Source organism: Pogonomyrmex barbatus, unplaced genomic scaffold, assembly GCF_055798465.1.
Source record: "Pogonomyrmex barbatus isolate J1 unplaced genomic scaffold, ASM5579846v1 scaffold10, whole genome shotgun sequence".
NCBI classification, from domain to species: Eukaryota; Metazoa; Arthropoda; class Insecta; order Hymenoptera; family Formicidae; genus Pogonomyrmex; species Pogonomyrmex barbatus.
The window spans coordinates 4,748,930-4,769,089 of NW_028297099.1; the positions used below are offsets into that span (position 1 = coordinate 4,748,930).

General features: G+C 38.7%; 1 protein-coding gene across 5 annotated transcripts in view; it reads left to right on the forward strand.

Moving 5' to 3' along the window:
• LOC105432641 (A disintegrin and metalloproteinase with thrombospondin motifs 7) overlaps positions 1 to 19,154 on the forward strand; it is a 67,474-nt gene extending 48,320 nt beyond the window's left edge. For 3 of the 5 annotated variants that reach the window (XM_089070480.1, XM_089070483.1, XM_089070482.1), the window contains 14 exons: positions 11,053 to 11,335; positions 12,365 to 12,684; positions 12,806 to 13,080; positions 13,269 to 13,415; positions 13,541 to 13,691; positions 13,785 to 13,874; positions 13,990 to 14,305; positions 14,445 to 14,572; positions 14,675 to 14,922; positions 15,346 to 15,463; positions 15,686 to 15,948; positions 16,203 to 16,717; positions 17,103 to 17,276; positions 18,135 to 19,154. In XM_089070480.1, coding sequence (XP_088926606.1) covers positions 11,053 to 11,335; positions 12,365 to 12,684; positions 12,806 to 13,080; positions 13,269 to 13,415; positions 13,541 to 13,691; positions 13,785 to 13,874; positions 13,990 to 14,305; positions 14,445 to 14,572; positions 14,675 to 14,922; positions 15,346 to 15,463; positions 15,686 to 15,948; positions 16,203 to 16,717; positions 17,103 to 17,276; positions 18,135 to 18,277 — 3,171 coding nt within the window. In that variant the 3' untranslated portion in view covers positions 18,278 to 19,154. Of the gene's footprint in view, positions 1 to 11,052; positions 11,336 to 12,364; positions 12,685 to 12,805; positions 13,081 to 13,268; positions 13,416 to 13,540; positions 13,692 to 13,784; positions 13,875 to 13,989; positions 14,306 to 14,444; positions 14,573 to 14,674; positions 14,923 to 15,345; positions 15,464 to 15,685; positions 15,949 to 16,202; positions 16,718 to 17,102; positions 17,277 to 17,682; positions 17,764 to 18,134 lie in introns of all 5 variants that reach the window. The other 2 variants (XM_089070484.1, XM_089070481.1) reach the window with 2 other exon arrangements.
• The last annotated feature ends 1,006 nt before the right edge of the window (positions 19,155 to 20,160 follow it).

The window sequence follows — 20,160 nt, forward strand, 5'->3', positions numbered from 1 at the left end:
ATTCTCTAATAACTCTGTAATAACTCTCTGTAATAACGAGCAGATTTCTGTATATTAACGTACGCTCTCATTCATCATCCTCTCGAACGGCTGATTACAACATGTACAAGCTATTTGATATTTTACATGTGCAACTCTGTTTATCGAGGTCCTACGTTAGTGTACTTACACCTCTCATGGGTGATACTCGTTTTTATTGGATCGTAAAATCTGCGATACAGAGGCCCCCGTATGAGAGGAGGTGGTTTCAACGCGTAACCGCTATAAAACTCGAGCCTACTCGTGCCACTCACGTACGACTTTTATGCGAGACTTAAGACCCTATTTAGCGGCGGATCATATAAACCGCACTAACTTTAAACCAAGATTAAATGTCTTGTAAATTTTCGTAGTAAATGAATTGTCAACGTTAAGATGGGTTGATAAGCTTCAACTCTTTTATCGTTAATGCAAGGCTTATCAAAAATATAAAAATATTCTTTTATATTTTATACATGTGGAATATGTCATAATTTAATTTTTATTAATGTTTTAATTTAAACGTCAACATGAAAGTATAAATTGTACCGATGGATTCAGAATTCAAATTACAATGGATTATAATGGATTTTTCGGAAACAATACGAAATGCAAATTTTCTTGGGCATATCGAATCATTTGATTCTCAAATTACTGTATCGTAAATGATATGATAGTTATATTTCTCTCATCCCTGCTGTGATCACGGAATGTATTATACCCATCGATGCAATATTGCGAGCAATCGTCGTAATTGGCGATAATCTACTCGGGATGCCGTGTCACCTGCTTCACAGATCTCCGCATATTTGCGCATAGTATAAACGGAGCAATCATCTCGATTCTCACAGAGTTATATTACTACGCGATTGCACACGCGTATATATGGTACGTATGCGTTTCAGAGACCAAATGTAATTGGCATCGATACATAATGTTCAGTAATTCCAGGCTTGCCCAGTAATGGTCTTATCCCCTTGGGCCAATCCTCCATTGTAGCCACTATTGTGGCGGCATAACGCTGAGTTAGAATTGAATCTGACTATGATTATCCTTTTCGCTATTCCGAACATTGATTGCGTTTCGAAGTCGGGTCGAGTGGTCTCAAATTACATTATATTATTTATTTCGGATAATATAATTCGATAAACAAACAATGGATTTTTATTTTGATGTTTTTTTCATTTCTAAATATATGTAAAAGATTTATATTACGTTGCTGTCTTTTTCAATTTTTTTCAATTTTATATCATCTAATTAATATAAATTTAATATAAATTATTATTATAATTATAATATATTAATTTAATATAAATTAAAAAAATTTTTACAATAATGAACTAGAGTTTATCTAGGAAGAACTTGTTTTATTGTTTTATACTGTTAACATCAGACGAGAGTGAAATTGAAATTTTAAGTTTATGAGTTTAAATTTATCATCTGACACCCTCGCTATCTGTGAAGCAATCTCTTTCGTGATATCTCGCCCACTATGTTACCCTTTCCACCGAAGGGAGTAAAACGTGTATCGTAATTAATTTTATCTTCCGCCAACCCCGGTCTTTTACCCACGATTGCGGGTGAATGTCGCCACAGTCTTCTTGATAAACCTAGCCATACGTTCGCGAACTACCATCTAAATCGTTTTTCGCACGAAAATTTTATCAGGCACAGTCGAGATTTCTTTTCCGACGACGGACGAGGATTTCCGGCCTGCGGGACAAACGGGGTAGACTTTATCCTCGCAAGGCTTCAAGAAGCGGATCCTTTAGCCCGCTTATCTTTAGCACAAGCGCACGAACACTCTATAGGTGCGAGAACGCGAGCTAGTACTATCGGATGAATATCAAGGATACTACGTCGGGACGTGTCTATTAAATTTCCAAGAACGATCGCGAGAACCGATAGGTTCCAGTCACGGCGACTGCAAAATGCACCACAGACATGCATCTTGTCGCGTGACTCTTCTTCAACGAACAGCACTTGTGTATAAGTCGTTAGCATTATTCCTGAACGAAGGTAGCGGTGCGCAATTAGTTTCGTCACAGATCACCATATCGTAAATGAACGCCGTAATGGCGTCGCGTTTTATATCTCGATTGATCGTTCGCAATTGTAATCGCTGCCATCATCTCATCTCGGTAATATATAATGTTTCTTTATAGATATTAAACGCATAGCTTGAGATTATATTATTATCACGTTCTTACATATTTATAATCTTTAAAAAAATATATAGCTTATAATAATCTTCTTATAATAATCAATCTAAAAAAAGTTTATCTTTAATCATACTAATATTTTAATAAAATTAAACGAGAAGAAAAATTTAATTTTATTCACCGCTAAGCCAGAATTCTAAAATAATTCCAGAATTTTCAATTTTAAACAATCCTTGCAATTATGTATTTTAAATTTTCTCTGAATAAAATAAATTTCCAAGATTCTTTAGGGAATGTGCTTCTAATGTAAATATTTCACGACGTATGCAAATTACATGATTGATTGGTGATGTCAATGTTATCTGTTCGGGAACGTTTTCGGGTAATGAGCAAATATCTTCCGCTCGTTGCGCAAAATAAATCGCAGCGCACACGGCTGGCATTTCCAGGTACTCCATCAATTCCGCTTTTCCGCGCTTTCCACTCCCGCCAATTCCCCCAAGTTGTAGCTGTATAAAAAAAAGTCGTTGAAAATAATTGTTATTGCGAAGTGCAACGACAGCCGGCGGCAAGAAATATCGGCTCCTACCGCACATTACTCACGATCCGTTGAGACCGAGTTCGAAACAACTCCTTGAAGACTGTCCCGATGAATTATTCCGCGGTTACCCAGAAACATCCCAATGGACGAGGAATTGAAATACAAGCGGTATCGCGAAAACATTACAAACTTAGCCTTTAGCGACGCGAATGCTTTCCGTTCGAATTTATCAATTGGCGGAACATCGAATATAATTGAAATGATATCCCCGACGAAGAAGTTATATTGATTTTTGTGAAAGCTGCATTATTCTCATAGACGTATTATTGTCGCGAAAAGATATATTTGAATCAATTTCGCTTAGGAATAGTATTTTATCGCTTGCATAGAGATAGCAGATTTCTACAATAACGGATTGCCATCCGTTACCGTATTTGGCAAGACGGTTACTATATCAGCAACAGTAACAGCTATCGTGTCAATAATTCGTGCGGCGGTAATATATCGTCGTCATATATCTTCTTTACAACCGACATGGATGCAACATGTGCACCGTGAGTAAACGATCAACGGCGGCTCTCTCATTATCGGCATCGCGCTTTAATTTATCAGTTCACTGCGTCCCGAAAATATGTATATATTGGTTTATCGGATAAACTTTGGCGAGATCGAATCATCGCCTCATCAGACCGAAACAGTTTTCTCGCCGTTCGTCATTCTATCGCTATTAGTACCGACAATTAATGCATATACGTACCGACCCACCGTGGCCGATAGCAATCAGCACACTTAGTCGATTTATCATCAACCCCGTCATCTAAAGGCGTCGGTGTTCTACGAAAAAGCAAAATATCACCGACCAGTCGCGGTGCGTAGAAGTGAAACCCCGGCACAAAAGGGGGCGTAATAAATCAATAGGTCAATTAATTCCGCTTTCGCAACAAAGAGCGATTTGTCACCGTGGGGTACCGAGCAAAAAAATGAGAATGATCGTTATTGCGGCGCCAATGACAGGCGACCGCGAGAGATATCGGCTTTCGCGCGGCATTATTCACTATATGTATATGCAATGTGGGGCCCCGCCACCGCGCGCCCCGAACGAATACAATCCGAGAGGCTGCCGGCCGTTTTCTCGCGAATGCGTCCTGTAGAATGGAAAATTGAAATACGATTGGTGCCCCGGTAAAAGAATCATGGCCGCGAGAGTCCGACATAATGCGCAATACTGTAAACCGCGGCAAATATTTACGACCACGTCTCCCCCGGTAGCGAAAGGCTAGGAGGCGTGAATATGGTCGGTACCACACAAGCACATACGGCCGATTCGAATCAATGTGCTCTCCAGTAGGGGAACAGGTTTCAGGCTCTATGAGCGCCGCTCTACGAGCACGCGTATACACGATTAACGTATAATTACCGGTAATAGCTAATCAAGTGGCGAGTCGCTCTTCTGTTCAATTAATGCGTATCTATTTTGTCGGATCTAAGAGCGACGATGGGTGGTCCTTATTACTTTCGGCAATTAGTGGATTTAATGGGACACTCGTTTTTAGACGTGGAAAGGGAAAAAAATGATAAAGCGATTAAGGTCGCCGACGTTTTATTACGATACGTATATATTCCGCAATATCTGCGGATAACATCCCGTAGACTCAAGAAGCATCCCGTGTAAAGAGCTGATAAGAAGCTCGATCACGTGATTAATGGTGCGATCACTTTGCGAGCCTGCTTCCCAAATACACTGGAGCTGAACAGACTTCCGGTATAATGGAACTCAACTTCGCTGCAGTATCGCTGGCCTGTCGATCGCAGCATCCTTCGCTAATATAAAATATATAGGAAATAAGAAAGATCTTGATACACCGGATCGTGTCAAATATTCACATCAGAATAATTCCTTTTTGCATTCAACATTTCAATTATTAAGAATTGTTTAGTCGATGTTCGACGATCGATTATTTTATGGTTATGGTTTCAATTGACGTGGACATCCGGCATGCTAGCTTAAACTCGTTAAGTTTCGTCAAGATGCACTATAACCGTTACGACCTGGGTGTTTATGGACGTTGGGCGCGGGCGCTTTTTTTATAGCTATAGGCATCTCCTATCCGTCCGCCATGGAAAACGAACCAGAACCAACAGAGACAAACACACATGCAGTAGCCATCATTATATACCACCTACACGGGATGTCCGGGGCGACTATTCTAATGACGGTATAAATCACATTTCCCCTGCAGGAAGCATTTATCATCATCGAAATCGTAATCTTCCCTTCTCGCGGCCAAATTCTTTTTCTTATCTCCCGAGCGGACATCCGGTCTTATCCTCAACATGTCGAGGATGAGAAACATTACATTTAGTTTCGATTTCCTCGGTCGTTTGGAAAACATATCTCGTTCTCTATGATGAACTGTTGGAGCTACACAGGATTATAGGAGGGAGACATTACTCCGTATCGTCTAGCGTGGGATAATACTCCAGAAGTCAACGGAATCGTATATCTTGAGAAGATTGATCCTGCCATACTCTCGCGCGATACTGAGTGCCAAGTGCCGCAATAATCACGACATCCGTAGCAATCGCACGTTCTCCGCGCATCTTTGCCCCGTATCCCTCATAAAACACGTCAATTGACGTGTGCAACTATTAGCGCATGTAAACTGTTATACGTATCCTGTTTGGAGCGTTCCCATGGGAACGTCGTTGCCGTCGCTTGGAATTTTCGCAGAGTACAGCCGGTACGCGGAAGCGTCGAAGACGAGGACATAGAAAGAAGCGGAACAAAGACGAAAATTCGTTTCCATGGAATGAGGAGAGCTTCTTCGATCCCGTTAGGGATCGTACAAGTGTCCATCTTGGAGCAGATTCCACGCATGTTGGTGGAGCGAAGCGTCGTATCGGCATGAGACTGCCGATCGTCTAAGAGACCTCAAAAGAAGAATTATACGTCGCTTTTTGCCCGGACATAATCTCATTACCGACTCCGTATCCTCGATTTAACCTTGTTCGTCTCTGTCGCGGCATTACGGTGCTGTGACAGCGAAACACACCCATGACGGCTTATGCGTCTCTCACATTCGATTGTACGGAGATAACTCGCCGGATACAAAGTCTGATGTCATTGGCGATCTCTCGCGTGATTACCGCGCGCATATAACCGGTGGTAACGTTTCCGACGACGATTGACATTTACAATAATTTATTAACGCATTATTAAATTTCCCGCTACGGCAGAAGAGCATAATCCCAGTACTAAAGATGCATATTGAGCAAACCACCGCGCAAAACCGTGGTAGATTTATCCGGAATTGTTCGAATTTCTGGAACTGATACCAAAGCCTAAATTCTATGAAGCGATGCACTTTCCTGAATTAATTGCTATTTACAAAATAAACTCGAATGCTCGGGATGCATCACAACCAAATAAATTAATTAACGGAATGGTATATAAACGAATTGGAATTTCTGTCATAATATTCGGACATTTATTTAATCTACATGCATCACGCAATATGGTGTTTAAAAGGAACATGGAAATTTGTAATCAAATATTAACAAATTTTACATTTGGTAACAACAAAACTTTTTCGAGTGGGTGTGTAAATGACAATTATCAATATTGTAATTGGAGTGAACTAAAACCGGACGAGCCTATTATATATACACGTCACGGCGAATTTTAATTTCCATAAATTAATAAAATGATATTCTCGTCGATATTCGTGATAACGCAATACGAGAAAAAAATTTGCAAGCAATCGAATTTTGCCGTTTAATTGATCTCAATTGGAAGATACTTTTAATTGCGTGATTCACTTTGGTGATTGCAGCATGCGCTTTGTCTTCTTATGATAACGTTTATTTCCAAATATTACCGAGAGCTTTGTTCCATATCTGTGTTTACCAAACTATATCGCAAAAGGATTACATAAAAATTCAATCAGTGGTTTATGCACCGTGGAAATGAAATCATTATTAACGACATCATGGACTTTAGTTAACACCGCGCATTTGACACCGAGGTCAAGCATTTCCATGGATTCCGATAATTAATTTCCCTCGGCGGTCAGCGGTGGTGCGATAATCAACGAACCACCGTAACGGCGGCAGATTGTTATCGGCTTTGCCAACCAGGCAAGCCTAATCGTCTTTTACGGTTGTCAGCGACGATCGAACCGCGCGACAAGCACAGTAGATATTCGCGTGCGCGCAACAATCGCCATCGGGGGAGCCAATACGCGCTTAGACATCGGTACAAATATGCGTATCGTAAAAGCCTAGTTGTAGGCTTCGTCGATCGCTAACATGGGCGTCGACGTGTCTCGGTGTTGCGACCGCCCATCGGTATTCCCCGTTGGTCATTCAATAATAATTTATACATACAGCGGCGACGTATGTCCATGTCCAGTTTGCAGGGTAAAGTCGCCTTTAACGATCGCCGGCATGTACGATGGAGTATCACCGTCGATCGAGCAGGATCGGCGTGCTTTCGCGGCCGCGATCGACGGTCCTGGTGTGAGCGATTTTATGCTAATCGAATTCGCCTTGTGCGTCCACGGCTCTCTTGGGAAACGTGCAATCGCGACCGCGTTAACGCGCGTGGATGGAGCGGAACTTTTCGTGCGGTACAATTTTTCTTCGTGCACCGCGATCGCTATGCACTCCTCCTCCTATCCGCGTATCGACATTTGTGCAATCGTCACGATCGATTGCGTCGATAGTGCGGGTGTGCGGTAGCGCGATTAGCGAACTGGTAATTTACATTGACCGGGTCGCAACGGTTTGCAACGAGTTGCGCGCGGATTAATAATTACAGCGCTCGCGATTCTGTGGCGCGGAAAATGCGTATTCGCGCTCCGTGAATTTATCACGTTTTCATCATAATTGTAATAAAAAGTGAAAAATTAATCAGAGCATTTTACACGTGTCTGAGTCTTAAATTCGAGTCATACTGGCGTACCGTTTGTCCGCTCGGGTGATCAGATGATTAGTTTTACTTCTCAGTTCCCTTGCGTATTCGCGACAATTAAAAGTGGCGCAACAGATACAGCCACAGGTTTGCAGCGCACACATCGTCGCGATAGAAATTTCTCCTCCGCCGAAGAGGATACGATTGTAATGTAAACCGCCATAAATTATCAGTCGATATGCGGAATTAATCGAATCTTGTGCGAATATACGACGGTACATACCACATATATTTCTCTGTTGGCCCATACAATACAGCCAATTAAAAAAACGAAATATTCGAGTGGCTTCCTGGTAACCGTCATGCTAGTATAGAAATTTATTTACTTGCCAATTAGCCACATTCAAGCAAGGTAGCAAATTCTTAGCTAGTAACGATGGAGAACGTGTAATAGATCGGAGAATCGATAGTATTCTCATATGTATGCATCCTGAAACCTCATTAACGGTAAAAGCATGGCTGATCGATTTAATCACGCATCAATAATGAAAACTTTTTGATAATAATTATTTACTCGTGAATCTTATTATATAGAAGTACAACTTTTATTTGTATTTTATTTGTATCATATAATAAATATTATATTTTTCAACAACTTGAACTTTTTTAAAGACAAATAATGATTCGATTTGATTTACAATATCAAACATTCTGAATTCAGATTTCATCCGATAGCGGATGGAAGTCGCAGTCGCATTTATTAAATTAAATCCGATCGGTGAATATCGACGAATCGGAGATCTCAACTAAAGGATAAAATATTGCGCGAGTGCAAGTAACATATGCACCATAACTCCCAATTATTTCATTTCGGCTGAGAGCGTACAGATCGATTTACGAATGTCATATTTGTCTTTCTGTTCGAGTGTACTCTATATAATCAGTAAATGAATCTTTCTGAAAAAATCAATGGAAATTACTATTACTTATTAATCTCTTGTAAATCTTGAAGATATAGAATTTCTCTCTGCAAATATATTCGGAATATTTAATAATTATTTCGCACATCCGATTCAGTAAAGACAGAATATTCATTCATTCCCCAAAGTTTTTTGGTCCATAAAGGATTAACGAAGTCAACGACGAGACGTCTCTCCTATCGTCATCGTCAAAGCATATCGCAGTAACAAATCACTCCTTATATGGCCAAGCAAAATTTGTGGATATGTAAGGAAGAAAAAGAAAAAAAAAGAGAAAGCGGTAGATGAAGAAAGAGAGATACGATAAAAGAAGACAACACGATAAGGGGAAAGAAGAAGAAGAGATGGAGAAGCCGTGAGGCCTCATGCCGAGTCAAGTCACGGTCGAATCTTTTTCGCTTTGAGATCCTTCGACGACGAGGCCCCGTGTCTTCTTCTTCTTCTTCTTCTTCTTCTTCTTCTTCCTCTTCCTTCTCCTTGCCTTTGTGAGTCTGGCGCCGTGATTTTTCACGGTCTGCGTCGAGGGCTAATCGAAATAGTGAGCGCCACCTCGACCCGACTATATTTAGCCCTTTTACCGCCTCTCTCGCACCACTTCGTCGATCGTTTTATTTCATCGCACAGCACGAGAATACCTGCCTCGTGACACTAACAATGATAATCTGGTGTTTCAATGGTGCAGTGTAAAATAATAATGGATTATTAGGTTTTATTATGTTATTAGATTTTATTATATTATTAGGTTTTATTATTTATTACATTTTATTATGTATTCTAATTAATACGAACATAGATAGAATTTCTAGTAGTATATTGTTTGTAAAAATAAAACTCCTGCAGTTTATTCACAGTGATGCCTGCTTCAAATATTTTGCTAATAAAAAGTTCCTTGTAACAAAGATATATTTACTATTAAAATAGCAAGAAAAATATTATCACATTTTTTGCCATATTATCAATTTATACAATTCTTTTAATATCGAATAATATTATGTAAACTTTGATACTTAATGTTTTTTTTAAAAACTAATTAAAAAACTTGTTAAAAAAGTTTAAATAAGATAACTGATGTATGTATTTAGATTTGCTTCTTCATATGCGTTTGATATCCTTTTTTCCAGTTCATAAAAGCTTTACCTTACTTTACTTCGACAGTTAATCGGGATATCACGACACGTCATCTCGTCCCAGCTTCTAAGCCTTTACCTTTTCTACCTCTGAAACCGTCCTCCCGTCTTTTTTTTTATCGCATGGACCTTCGGGATACTTGTTCCATGACGCCCGGCGCGCCGTCGGAGGTCCGAGCTCTAACACCTTCGTAACAAGAAATAGAATAATGCGAATCGGTGTTGATCATGCTGCAGATTAGCACGCCCGTAGCTATGCTCCGGCATTAATCACCCGTGGTCACTGACAGGTCTCGCCGTTTCCTGTCAGATAGCGATTGATGGTTGAAATAATGAGCGGCAAGTTCTAATAAGCTTTGCATTAACGTCCCCCCTGCTCTCGTGATGTTGAGCGATGTCGAGCGGTGTCCTTTCCACATTGAAGTACTTATACTTCATGGAAACTAAGGATAATACTCTGCGTCGTATGCTGATATAAACCAACTCGGTAGAAACTCAATTTCTAAGTGCACGGGTGTGTGCATGTGTGTTTGTACATACTTAAGGCGAACATACTTATATAATATTAATACCCAAATGAAAGAGAGAGAGAGAGAGAGAGAGAGAGAGAGAGAGAGATTTTACGCCACCATCAATTCGGTCGTGCTTCGCTTTCATAAGAGTTCGTTATAATCTCATATATCTCATTAATATTTCCGCATGTCGTCGCCGTCGATGGTGTTCGTGCAAAATTGCAAAGAGATACGCCCCCACAAGTCTACCATTTCTCGCGCCCGCTGTTCTTCCCACGTTGAAGATCACGATTTGTTTTGTTCTAAGCAGAAACGTACAACGTGACTTCCACTTAATTAGACGTAGAATCTGTTGACATTTCGAATGATGTAAATGTTTTAAAATACATGATATGTATATCTTGTATAACCAGTTTCAAAAGCTGTAATAAATAATTATGGTACCACTATTAATAAAAAGCTTTTTTAGAGTAGAATTTATATGAAGTTTTGACATAAAACGTACCCTTTCAATATCTGAAGCTAATTCGTAAACGCAAGATAACACGAGCAAAGAACTTGAAAATATCGAGACAACGGTCTCGCCTTTATACCGCAGAGGATTAACAAGCCTTTCAGGATGACGTATGCGCCACTTTTAAGCTAAACGGTCCATTCGTATTCGTCGGTCACGACGAGACTCTCGCCAATCTCTCTATTTTTCTCTCTCTCTCTCTTTCTCTCTTTCCCTCCCCTTCCCCTCCCCCTCTCTCTTTCTCTCTCTATGTTTGAGTAATACGAGACCCGGTTTTGTGTTTCAGGCAGGTATGTTGCACGGCGATCATGGCGAGTTCTGGGTGGAACCAGTCGCCGTGTCCCTGGAAGAAAAACGCGGCACATTGTCAGCCGACGAAGCGACGAGCGGCGACTTAAGCGCCGGTGCCCGCTCGTCGGTCTACGGGGGACCGACAGCCGGCCGACCTCATCTCATCTTCCGGCGTTCGGCCGAGCAGCAGCAACAGCAGCTCGAGATCGGCGCAGGCGGCCGTAGCAAGCGACGGCGCAAAAAGAAGAGGAAGCAAGAGAGAAACTGCGGCACCCGCGGTGAGAACAGACCCCGACATCTTCTTCTTGTTCCTCTTTCGCCTTTCGCCCGCGCGCCCTACAACCGCACGCGCGTCCCCCGCACTTGCTGCCGCCGTCCCACACCTCTCGCTTTTTCGCCCTCTCTTGTAATATGTATCGCATGTATTTATGTGTCTGCGCGTATAATGTAATTGGACGCGCCGTGGTACAGAACGTGGGCGTGTCATCGACGCCTTGTCTGTCCTTTATTTTTCGCCGACGATAATATCCGACCGGGGAGGAAGAACAGGGTGGGCGAGAGAAAGGGTGTGGAAGAGCGTTTAGTCTCGCGCGAGAATATTGAAATTCATGGCGGTGTTAGAATTGATTTTAACAAACTTCTGGTACCTCTTTCGCCCGTAATACAATGGCTTCATAACTCTATATGTGAGATTTCCTGCGCGGGTGAAACATTTACGCAAAACGTCTTCGGCAATCGAATATCGATCAGTATGATGATTCGAATGATAGTTCGAATCAATTTACCAAATCTAATTCGACTACAAATCCCGAAATTACCGCTTCGTAATCTTTAGCATAACTTCAACTTTATGATCTAGCCATCCTTCCTGACGACTCTACATTTCAATGGATTAAACATGCACGAGCGCGTCGATGTATAGAGAAGTAAGATCGTTCGGTTGATACGTTTCTCTATAGGGCGAGGCACTATCCACAAGGGGATAATCCAATTCGCTGCAAAGCCGTAATTAACTACAATGAATATCCATTTCGGCGAGCCGACCGATCCATCGGACGGACCAAATAAGATCTTAATTGTAGACTTACAATTTGCCAATCTGCGTAAATCAACCCTAGCGTTCCGTGATGTGGAAGCTATCTTCTAACTCGATCAGTTGACAAAAATTACGAGTATTCGTATATTTTTAGTCGATATTGTTAAAAATGTTAGGGCCAAAAATAAACTGTGACGTCAAAAGTACAGCCACTAAGAAAACAGAAATTAGCGACTACATTGATTATGACAACACGTGAAATATCCGACAGAACCGCGTCGATTGACAGAGACGCGGCTCGAATGGCAAACTCAACCAGGCCTCGTCCAAGTTCAAGGCCGTGGGCGAAGGAAACATCATCAAGCGAAACGGTGGCATCGTTCCAAAAGATCGATCAGCACACCGCGTCATGTCGAGGCTCTTGTCGTCGCTGACACGACGATGATGGCTTTTCACCAGGACGGCGACGTGGAGACTTATCTTCTAACCATCATGAACATGGTTTCCGCGCTCTACCTCGATCCAACCATCGGCAATTTCATCAACATCGTAGTGGTCAGGATTATTCTCGTCGAAGAGGAAGACGCAGAGGTATTTTCGCCACGTTCAAAGTCGCTTTCAGATCAATTATGCGATAAACGTGCAATGGTATGTACGTTCGTGTCCTTCGATAGACAGAGCGATTACTCGAGATAAATCGTTTCTGCCCCAGCAAGGACTGGACATCACGGTGAACGCAGATAAGACCCTATACAATTTCTGCAAATGGCAGCAGAAGCTAAATCCCGCCGACGATTCGCACCCGAATCACCACGATGTGGCGATCCTGGTGACGAGAGAGGACATTTGTTCACGTGCGAATACTCCTTGCAGTACACTGGGAGTGGCGCACGTCGCTGGCATGTGTCAACCAGATCGCAGCTGCAGCGTCAACGAGGACAATGGGATCACGTTGGCGCATACAATCACGCACGAATTAGGGCATAAGTAAGCAAAAACGAGAAATTATAATCAAAGAAAAAGCCATCAAAGAAAAAGATTCTATGCTTCAAAATGTTAAATTACATATTTTTTGAAAAATTAATAAAAAGTAAAGACAAATTAAAAATTTGAAAAGATATAATATCTGTTTTACATGCCTTAATTTTAAACGTTCTGCTGCATATTTTGTTCAGCTTTGGAATGTATCACGACACGGAAAAAATCGGCTGCAGTAAACGCGAAGGCGACACCCTGCATGTGATGACGCCATCCTTTGAGGTGGATGCTGTCGGAGTGGCATGGTCTAGATGCTCTAGAAGGGATATCACGAACTTTTTAGAGTAAATAAAAGATGTTTAATAAATTAAGTTAATACTGGAATTCTGTAATTTTTTATTTTCTATTAATATTTTATTTTCTAATATAAATAAAGGATGTAGCATGTGTATATATTCTTGATTTCCAGCCAAGGAAAAGGCGATTGTTTAGATGATGAACCCGCAGGTAATGATTATACATATCCAGATTTGCCACCTGGTGCAATGTACAATGCCGAACACCAATGCAGGCTGCAATTCGGCGTGAGAGAAGCTTCTGTCTGCACTCCGTTGCAGGAGGTAAACAAAGCCTATAAAGATGGTAAATAGCCAGTCCGAGTTCAACTAGGATCAGCTCCGATTTAAACGACCACACGGTATTTATGATTACAGATCTGTTCGAAACTATGGTGCGTCGTAGACGGCTCTTGCACTACTATGTTGCATCCGGCAGCTCCAGGAACAAATTGCGGGAAACATATGGTACAAAATAATTAATATTTTTCATAAAATATTTGTCGTTATAAATCTATTATTTAGGAAGATAAATTTTGCATGAAGATGTTAAATTTAATGACATGTGTTGCTCTTTGCGTAGTGGTGTCAAAATCAGGAATGCGTGCCTATCGTCGATCGACCGCAGCAAATCGATGGCGGTTGGGGTGAGTGGGGATCATGGAGCGAGTGTTCGAGAACTTGCGGTGCCGGTGTCTCGATTGTCGAAAGGAAATGCGATCATCCGGAGCCCGCACACGGCGGAAAGTTTTGCATAGGCGAGAGGCGGCGCTACAAAATCTGCAACACGCAGCCGTGTCCGGAAGGCACGCCAAGTTTCCGGGCCGTGCAATGCAGCAACTACGATGGTAAAGAGTACAAGGGAAAGAACTATACCTGGTTGCCGTATTTCGACCAGAGTAAGTGAACTTTTAAACGCTGTATAATGCGAGCGCGGTTGTAATTTCCATAACTTCATGCTGTTCCAAAATTACATGCATTATTCAGCGGTTTAACACTAATTACGATGCGAGATTTGATTTCCATCGTTCCATTTAGCGGAACCTTGCGAGCTTTATTGCACCGATACAGATGAAAGTGTAATCGTACCCTGGGGAGAAGCCGCTCTCGATGGTACTCCATGCAATGTTGGTACCAGAGACATGTGCATCGCTGGCATCTGCAGGGTCAGTGTTCTCCAAAAGAATTACCTTTCAAATTTAAGAAATTTTAAACTTTTAGAGAAGAAACGAAAACAATTTTAAAGATTAAATAACTTTTATTTTTAGAAAGTCGGTTGTGATTGGATGGTGGATTCCGAGGCTACGGAAGATCGTTGCGGTATTTGTCACGGTGATGGTACTCAATGCGAGACTACTAGCGGCGTTTACGACAAAAACGATGGTCCCGGATACAAGGAAGTTGTTATCATACCATCCGGTTCGCGAAACATTAAAATCGAAGAGGTCGGTAATAGCAAGAATTACATCGGCATCGGCGTTCCGAATTCTGACAAGTATTTTCTGAATGGAAAACGGTATGTATATCTCAAATTACAAAATTATAAATATATATATATATAATATATTATAAATATTATATTATATTATAATATATTATAATATAATATATTATAATATAATATAATAATTATAATATAATATATTATAAATAATTATAATATAATATATTATATTATAATATATTATAAATATATATAAATAATAATTTTATTTTTAATAATAAACTTAAATATAATTTTAAAGCTAATATGGCTGTATAATTTATTTTTTTTTTTTTATTCTCACATCGTTTGATTGCTCAAGTTGTGTATATTTTTATATTATGTATATTTTTATGAAACAACGCAATATTTTCTTTATCTATTGCATAGTTTAAAGTTTTAATGAAAGAAATATTGATATAATCAAAGTCTGAAATTGAGATCGTGATCGGACAGGCAAATCACTTTAGCGGGCGAGTACGAAGTTGCCGGGACGCCAGCTCTATATGAACGTGATCGAGATAGAGAGAAAATCAGAATCCCTGGACCTATTAAGGAAGACATCGCGGTCTATGTTAGTACATTCTTGAGATGTAAAACATATAAAAGTACAAAATATAACTATTAAATTACGCAATAATTACAAAATATTCAGAAATTAAAACAAAACAATTTTGTTTATTTAGTCGCATTAAATATATTATTTAATTTGTTGAGTCGATTACAACATTGTCTACACACACTTTTTATTTCAACCATTATAAATAATCTTTCTTCATATCCTTTCTGGTTTCAGTTAATTTACAGAGGTAATTATCGCAATTTTGGACTACGTTACGAATACACTGTGCCGAAAAAGGAACCTGCTCGAGCTCCGGAATACTCATGGGTATCCTCCGATTGGACTCTCTGCACAGTCACTTGCGGTGGTGGCACTCAAACTTCGCACACGGTCTGTCACGAAAGAAAAAGTGGCATCGTCGAAGACCATTTCTGTGACGGTATAGAAAAGCCGGAGCCGAAGTCTCGCGAATGCAATTCGAATCCCTGCCCTGCAAGGTAAACCAACTTCGAAACCGATAAAGCGATTGTAGCAACAAACTTCGAGAAACATCGTTGCCTCGTAAACGAAAATAAATTCGAAACGGTTGGATGGAACTTTATTCGATTTTCAATTCCCATCTTTTATTCTTGCGGTACGACTAAAATTATTTATTGATTTCACATTCATATTACAAATTAATAGGAATTGTTAGCGAAGGGGATGTCTTATTTAAAAAGATTGTACTTTTTTAACTTTTTTGATATATCAGGTGGTGGGCAGGCCCATGGCAAATGTGTCCTGTCACATGTGGTGACGGTGCGTTACGCAAGAGATCGGTGATGTGTGTGTTCTCTGGCGCGGGTACCGATCGTTCAGACCTGGCCCTGCCCGATCGCGACTGTGACAAGCACACGCGGCCCGATGAAGTGGGACTGTGCCCCGATCTACCACCGTGCGGGCCCACCTCGGAGGCACCGTTGATCGTGTACACCGACAACAAAGACATGTCATTCTACAACATCAGCCTGAACGAGCAGGACGGCATTACGATAGTTGACAGTCTCACCACCGAGGAGCCAGAGATCCTCGAATTCGACAACGTCGTCGACGAGAACCCAGACAATTCCATGTACAACACCAAGTCAAAGTGGACAGTATCGAAGTGGAGTCACTGTTCGAACGGCAAGAGAAGCAGAAAGGTCAGCTGCTCCGTCTCGGGCGATTGTAATCCGAATAACAAGCCGCACAGCGTCGAGGACTGTTACAGTGGAAAATGGATCACCGGTAAATTATCAATCGACGCTTTGTGTGATTTATTGACGCTACCTATAGTTCCTCTGTTCTAAATATACGCAATTAAATGTTCTCTTTTCGCTAATTAAAATTATAAAAATTATAAAAGTTATAAAAGTTATAAAAGTTATAAAATAAAATTATAAAAGTTTTTATTCATATTACATTATGAAATTTTGTTATCTGACGAAAATGTTGAAACATAAAAAACGGTCTAGTTTATATATGTATCAAAAACATGATAATGAATAAAAACCAATGGCGTTATTGAATAAAAACCAAAAGATATAAGTATTTATGAATGCTAAAAGCGGATTTTGAAGTTAGATATTTATGAAGGTTTTTACGCGATAGTATTTATTAATTGTAATTCCAGGAAACTGGGGAAATTGCAATGCGACTTGCCTCGTGAAGTCCGGAGTTAAACACAGAGAAGTACAGTGTCGTGATCGCGCGACGGACTTGCTGTCAAATGATTGCAATCTCAATAGAAGACCATTTGATACAAAACGCTGTTATTATCGACGGCAGTGTGCCAACGAGAAAAATGGTAATTACATCCGCACAATTAAAATATACTCTTGAAAGCCTTCTCTGCACATCCTCTATAAAATGTTGAAGCTATTTTCAGATAATTACAATATATGCGAAGATACTGAGTTTTTGAGATTTTCACAAAAGATACTCTACAAAAAAAGATGATCTCTCTTAAGAAACATTTGACACAATTACAGGCGTCTTTACGAAATGTTTCGCTATGCAATATTAATAATCCAGTTCCTACACAAAATACTTTCTACAAACATATCTTTAAAAGCTTTTCTGACGCATTTATCGCACCATTGTAATTGATGTTGAATGAGAAGTTTGGGGCAACCTAACAGAGTTATAACGGAACCGAGAGAATTAGAACGCGTAGCCGCATGTAATGCTAAGTTATGCTAGTTACATTACAGATGGTTTGGCTTGTCCAAACTTGTGGAATATGGCCTTGTCTAAAGGCGTCGGGAAATTAGAATTTATACGAGGAAACCGCGGCTCGTAACGACTTGCTTTATGAGATCACACGCGACGTTGCTCGATTTGCATGCGCATACGATGCACCTAACGTGCGCGCGCGCGTGCGTGTATAAATATGTTATAAAGTGCCTTACAAGTATCATTAACATATAGAATGCCGTTTAAGCGAACCCTAAAGATTTGCAAATAAAATGATTGATTGATTTCTTCATTTTTATTATTACTTTTTTATTATTGTACTTTATAGTATGTATAAGAAAAATTTCTAACTTATTTATTTAACTGTTTGTTGGTACACAATCAGAATTTATATATATATATATATATATATATATATATATATATTCTTTATCTTTATCTTTATTTTCATCTTATATAATCTTTTCAGATTGCAAAGATAGCATAGTTCCATCGTGTGCAAACTACAGACGCATGTGCGATGTATCAGCGATACGAGAAATGTGTTGCGCCACGTGCACGAAACGACGACGACATGTCCGTCACAACAGACGGCATATTTTTACCGAGTAACAAAATAAAGGGCTGAAAATCTAAAAATATGAAAGTACTTTAAAAATAAATCCTTGCATACGGGCAACACATCCGTCCTGCTTTGTCCATATTATCCGAATAAAAAGCGATAATATGAAGTTTCACGTTTGTTTCGTATGTGACACAACGAGAAGATGGAAAAAATGTATGACAGAAGTGATATTACGAGATTATATTTGTAACTTTATACTACTGCATATACATATATACATATATATATATATATATATATATATATATGTGTGTGTGTGTATGTATGTATGTATATATATTTTGTATCCAGATGTAATCATAGTGCCACTTATTTGGTACATCATCATTTATCAATCTATCTTATGTTTGTTAAAATATTAATTGCAAAATATTGTAAATGCCAAATATATATTTACTAGATATAATATTTTAAGAGAAATGATCAAAATAATAATACGAAACTAAAACATTAAAAAGTTTTATATAATAATGGAAATAATGGTTTTTATATCAAAACATTGTTGTTTAATATATTTTTCGCTTCATTTAATATTTTGTCAAAATGATAATGTACTAATTATTGTAAATTTTAGGTAATGATATTTTATAATTTCTAATGTTCTTTATATATATATATATATATATATATATATATATATATATATATAAGGCATTATGTCTTAATTTAATTATATTATAAAGAAATAATTTCAATCATTTTCAAATTGAAAAAGATTCGAATTTGTAATATAAAACTTCTAGGATATATCATTATTTTAAGAATAGTATATTTGTATATCTAACTAATTGATGCAATAAGTTTCTTACAGTTAACGCTTGATGTACAATATATAAAAATAATGATACAAAAATTTATAAATAATGTTTTATATTTCCATTTTATATCTTCATTTTTACATTAGAATAAAATAATATAAAATTCATTTTTATATATACAGATTTGATCAATTTAATTGATAGCAAAAAAGGACTAAACTTGCATTAATTATCTTTCATATTTGCTTATTTATGTAAAATTATTTTGTATTTGTCCAAAATAAAATTCCTTTTTCCTCTATTCTCCTCAAAAAGAAGGACATAAATGTTTTACAACTATAATCAATTCATAACAAAGCTTACAAAAATATTTACAACAAAAACGTTTCATAATGTGCGAAATGTATGTGCGCGCGCGCGCGTGTGTGTGTGTGTGTATGTGTGTGTGTATGCGTGAAACTGACATATCATTTAAAATCTAGCAATAAATATAAAAAGATCTTACATGAGAAACGTTAACCCGATGGTATCTAAATGGTAATGAAATGGGGATAATTTCTCCTAGTAATTTTTATATTTTAATGGTCAGAATTATATTTATCTAAACGGAACTATAAAACTATTAAAAATAAAATTAGAATTTTCAATAATTAATGAGTTTCCACGAAATAATGTGTCAGCTTCACACACACGCAAAATATAGAACATTAACATTATTTTATGTCCTAAATTAGAAATTATATGAATATTTAGTTTTATATTAAGAAATTATCATGCAAGCAATTTCATGATTTACTGAAATGTACATCCGTTTAAATAGCTTCATCCATAATTTCATTGAGATTAACAACAAAATCATTTTCTATTCCTCAAATAATAGAAAGAAAATGTTCAAACTGCAACTAATAAGTTTTGCAATTTACATGCAATTAACTTTTTACCTCAATATTTTGTATTTTATTCCAATATATTCGCGACATGATGTTTGTTTCAAGCCGCCATTTATATAGGATTTTAATAGTATTACTCGCCGTAAGTGGCGTTACCGTCACTATCTTGAAATGACCTTGAAAATGTCCTTCAGTGTAGTATTACTTGGAAATACACATTTC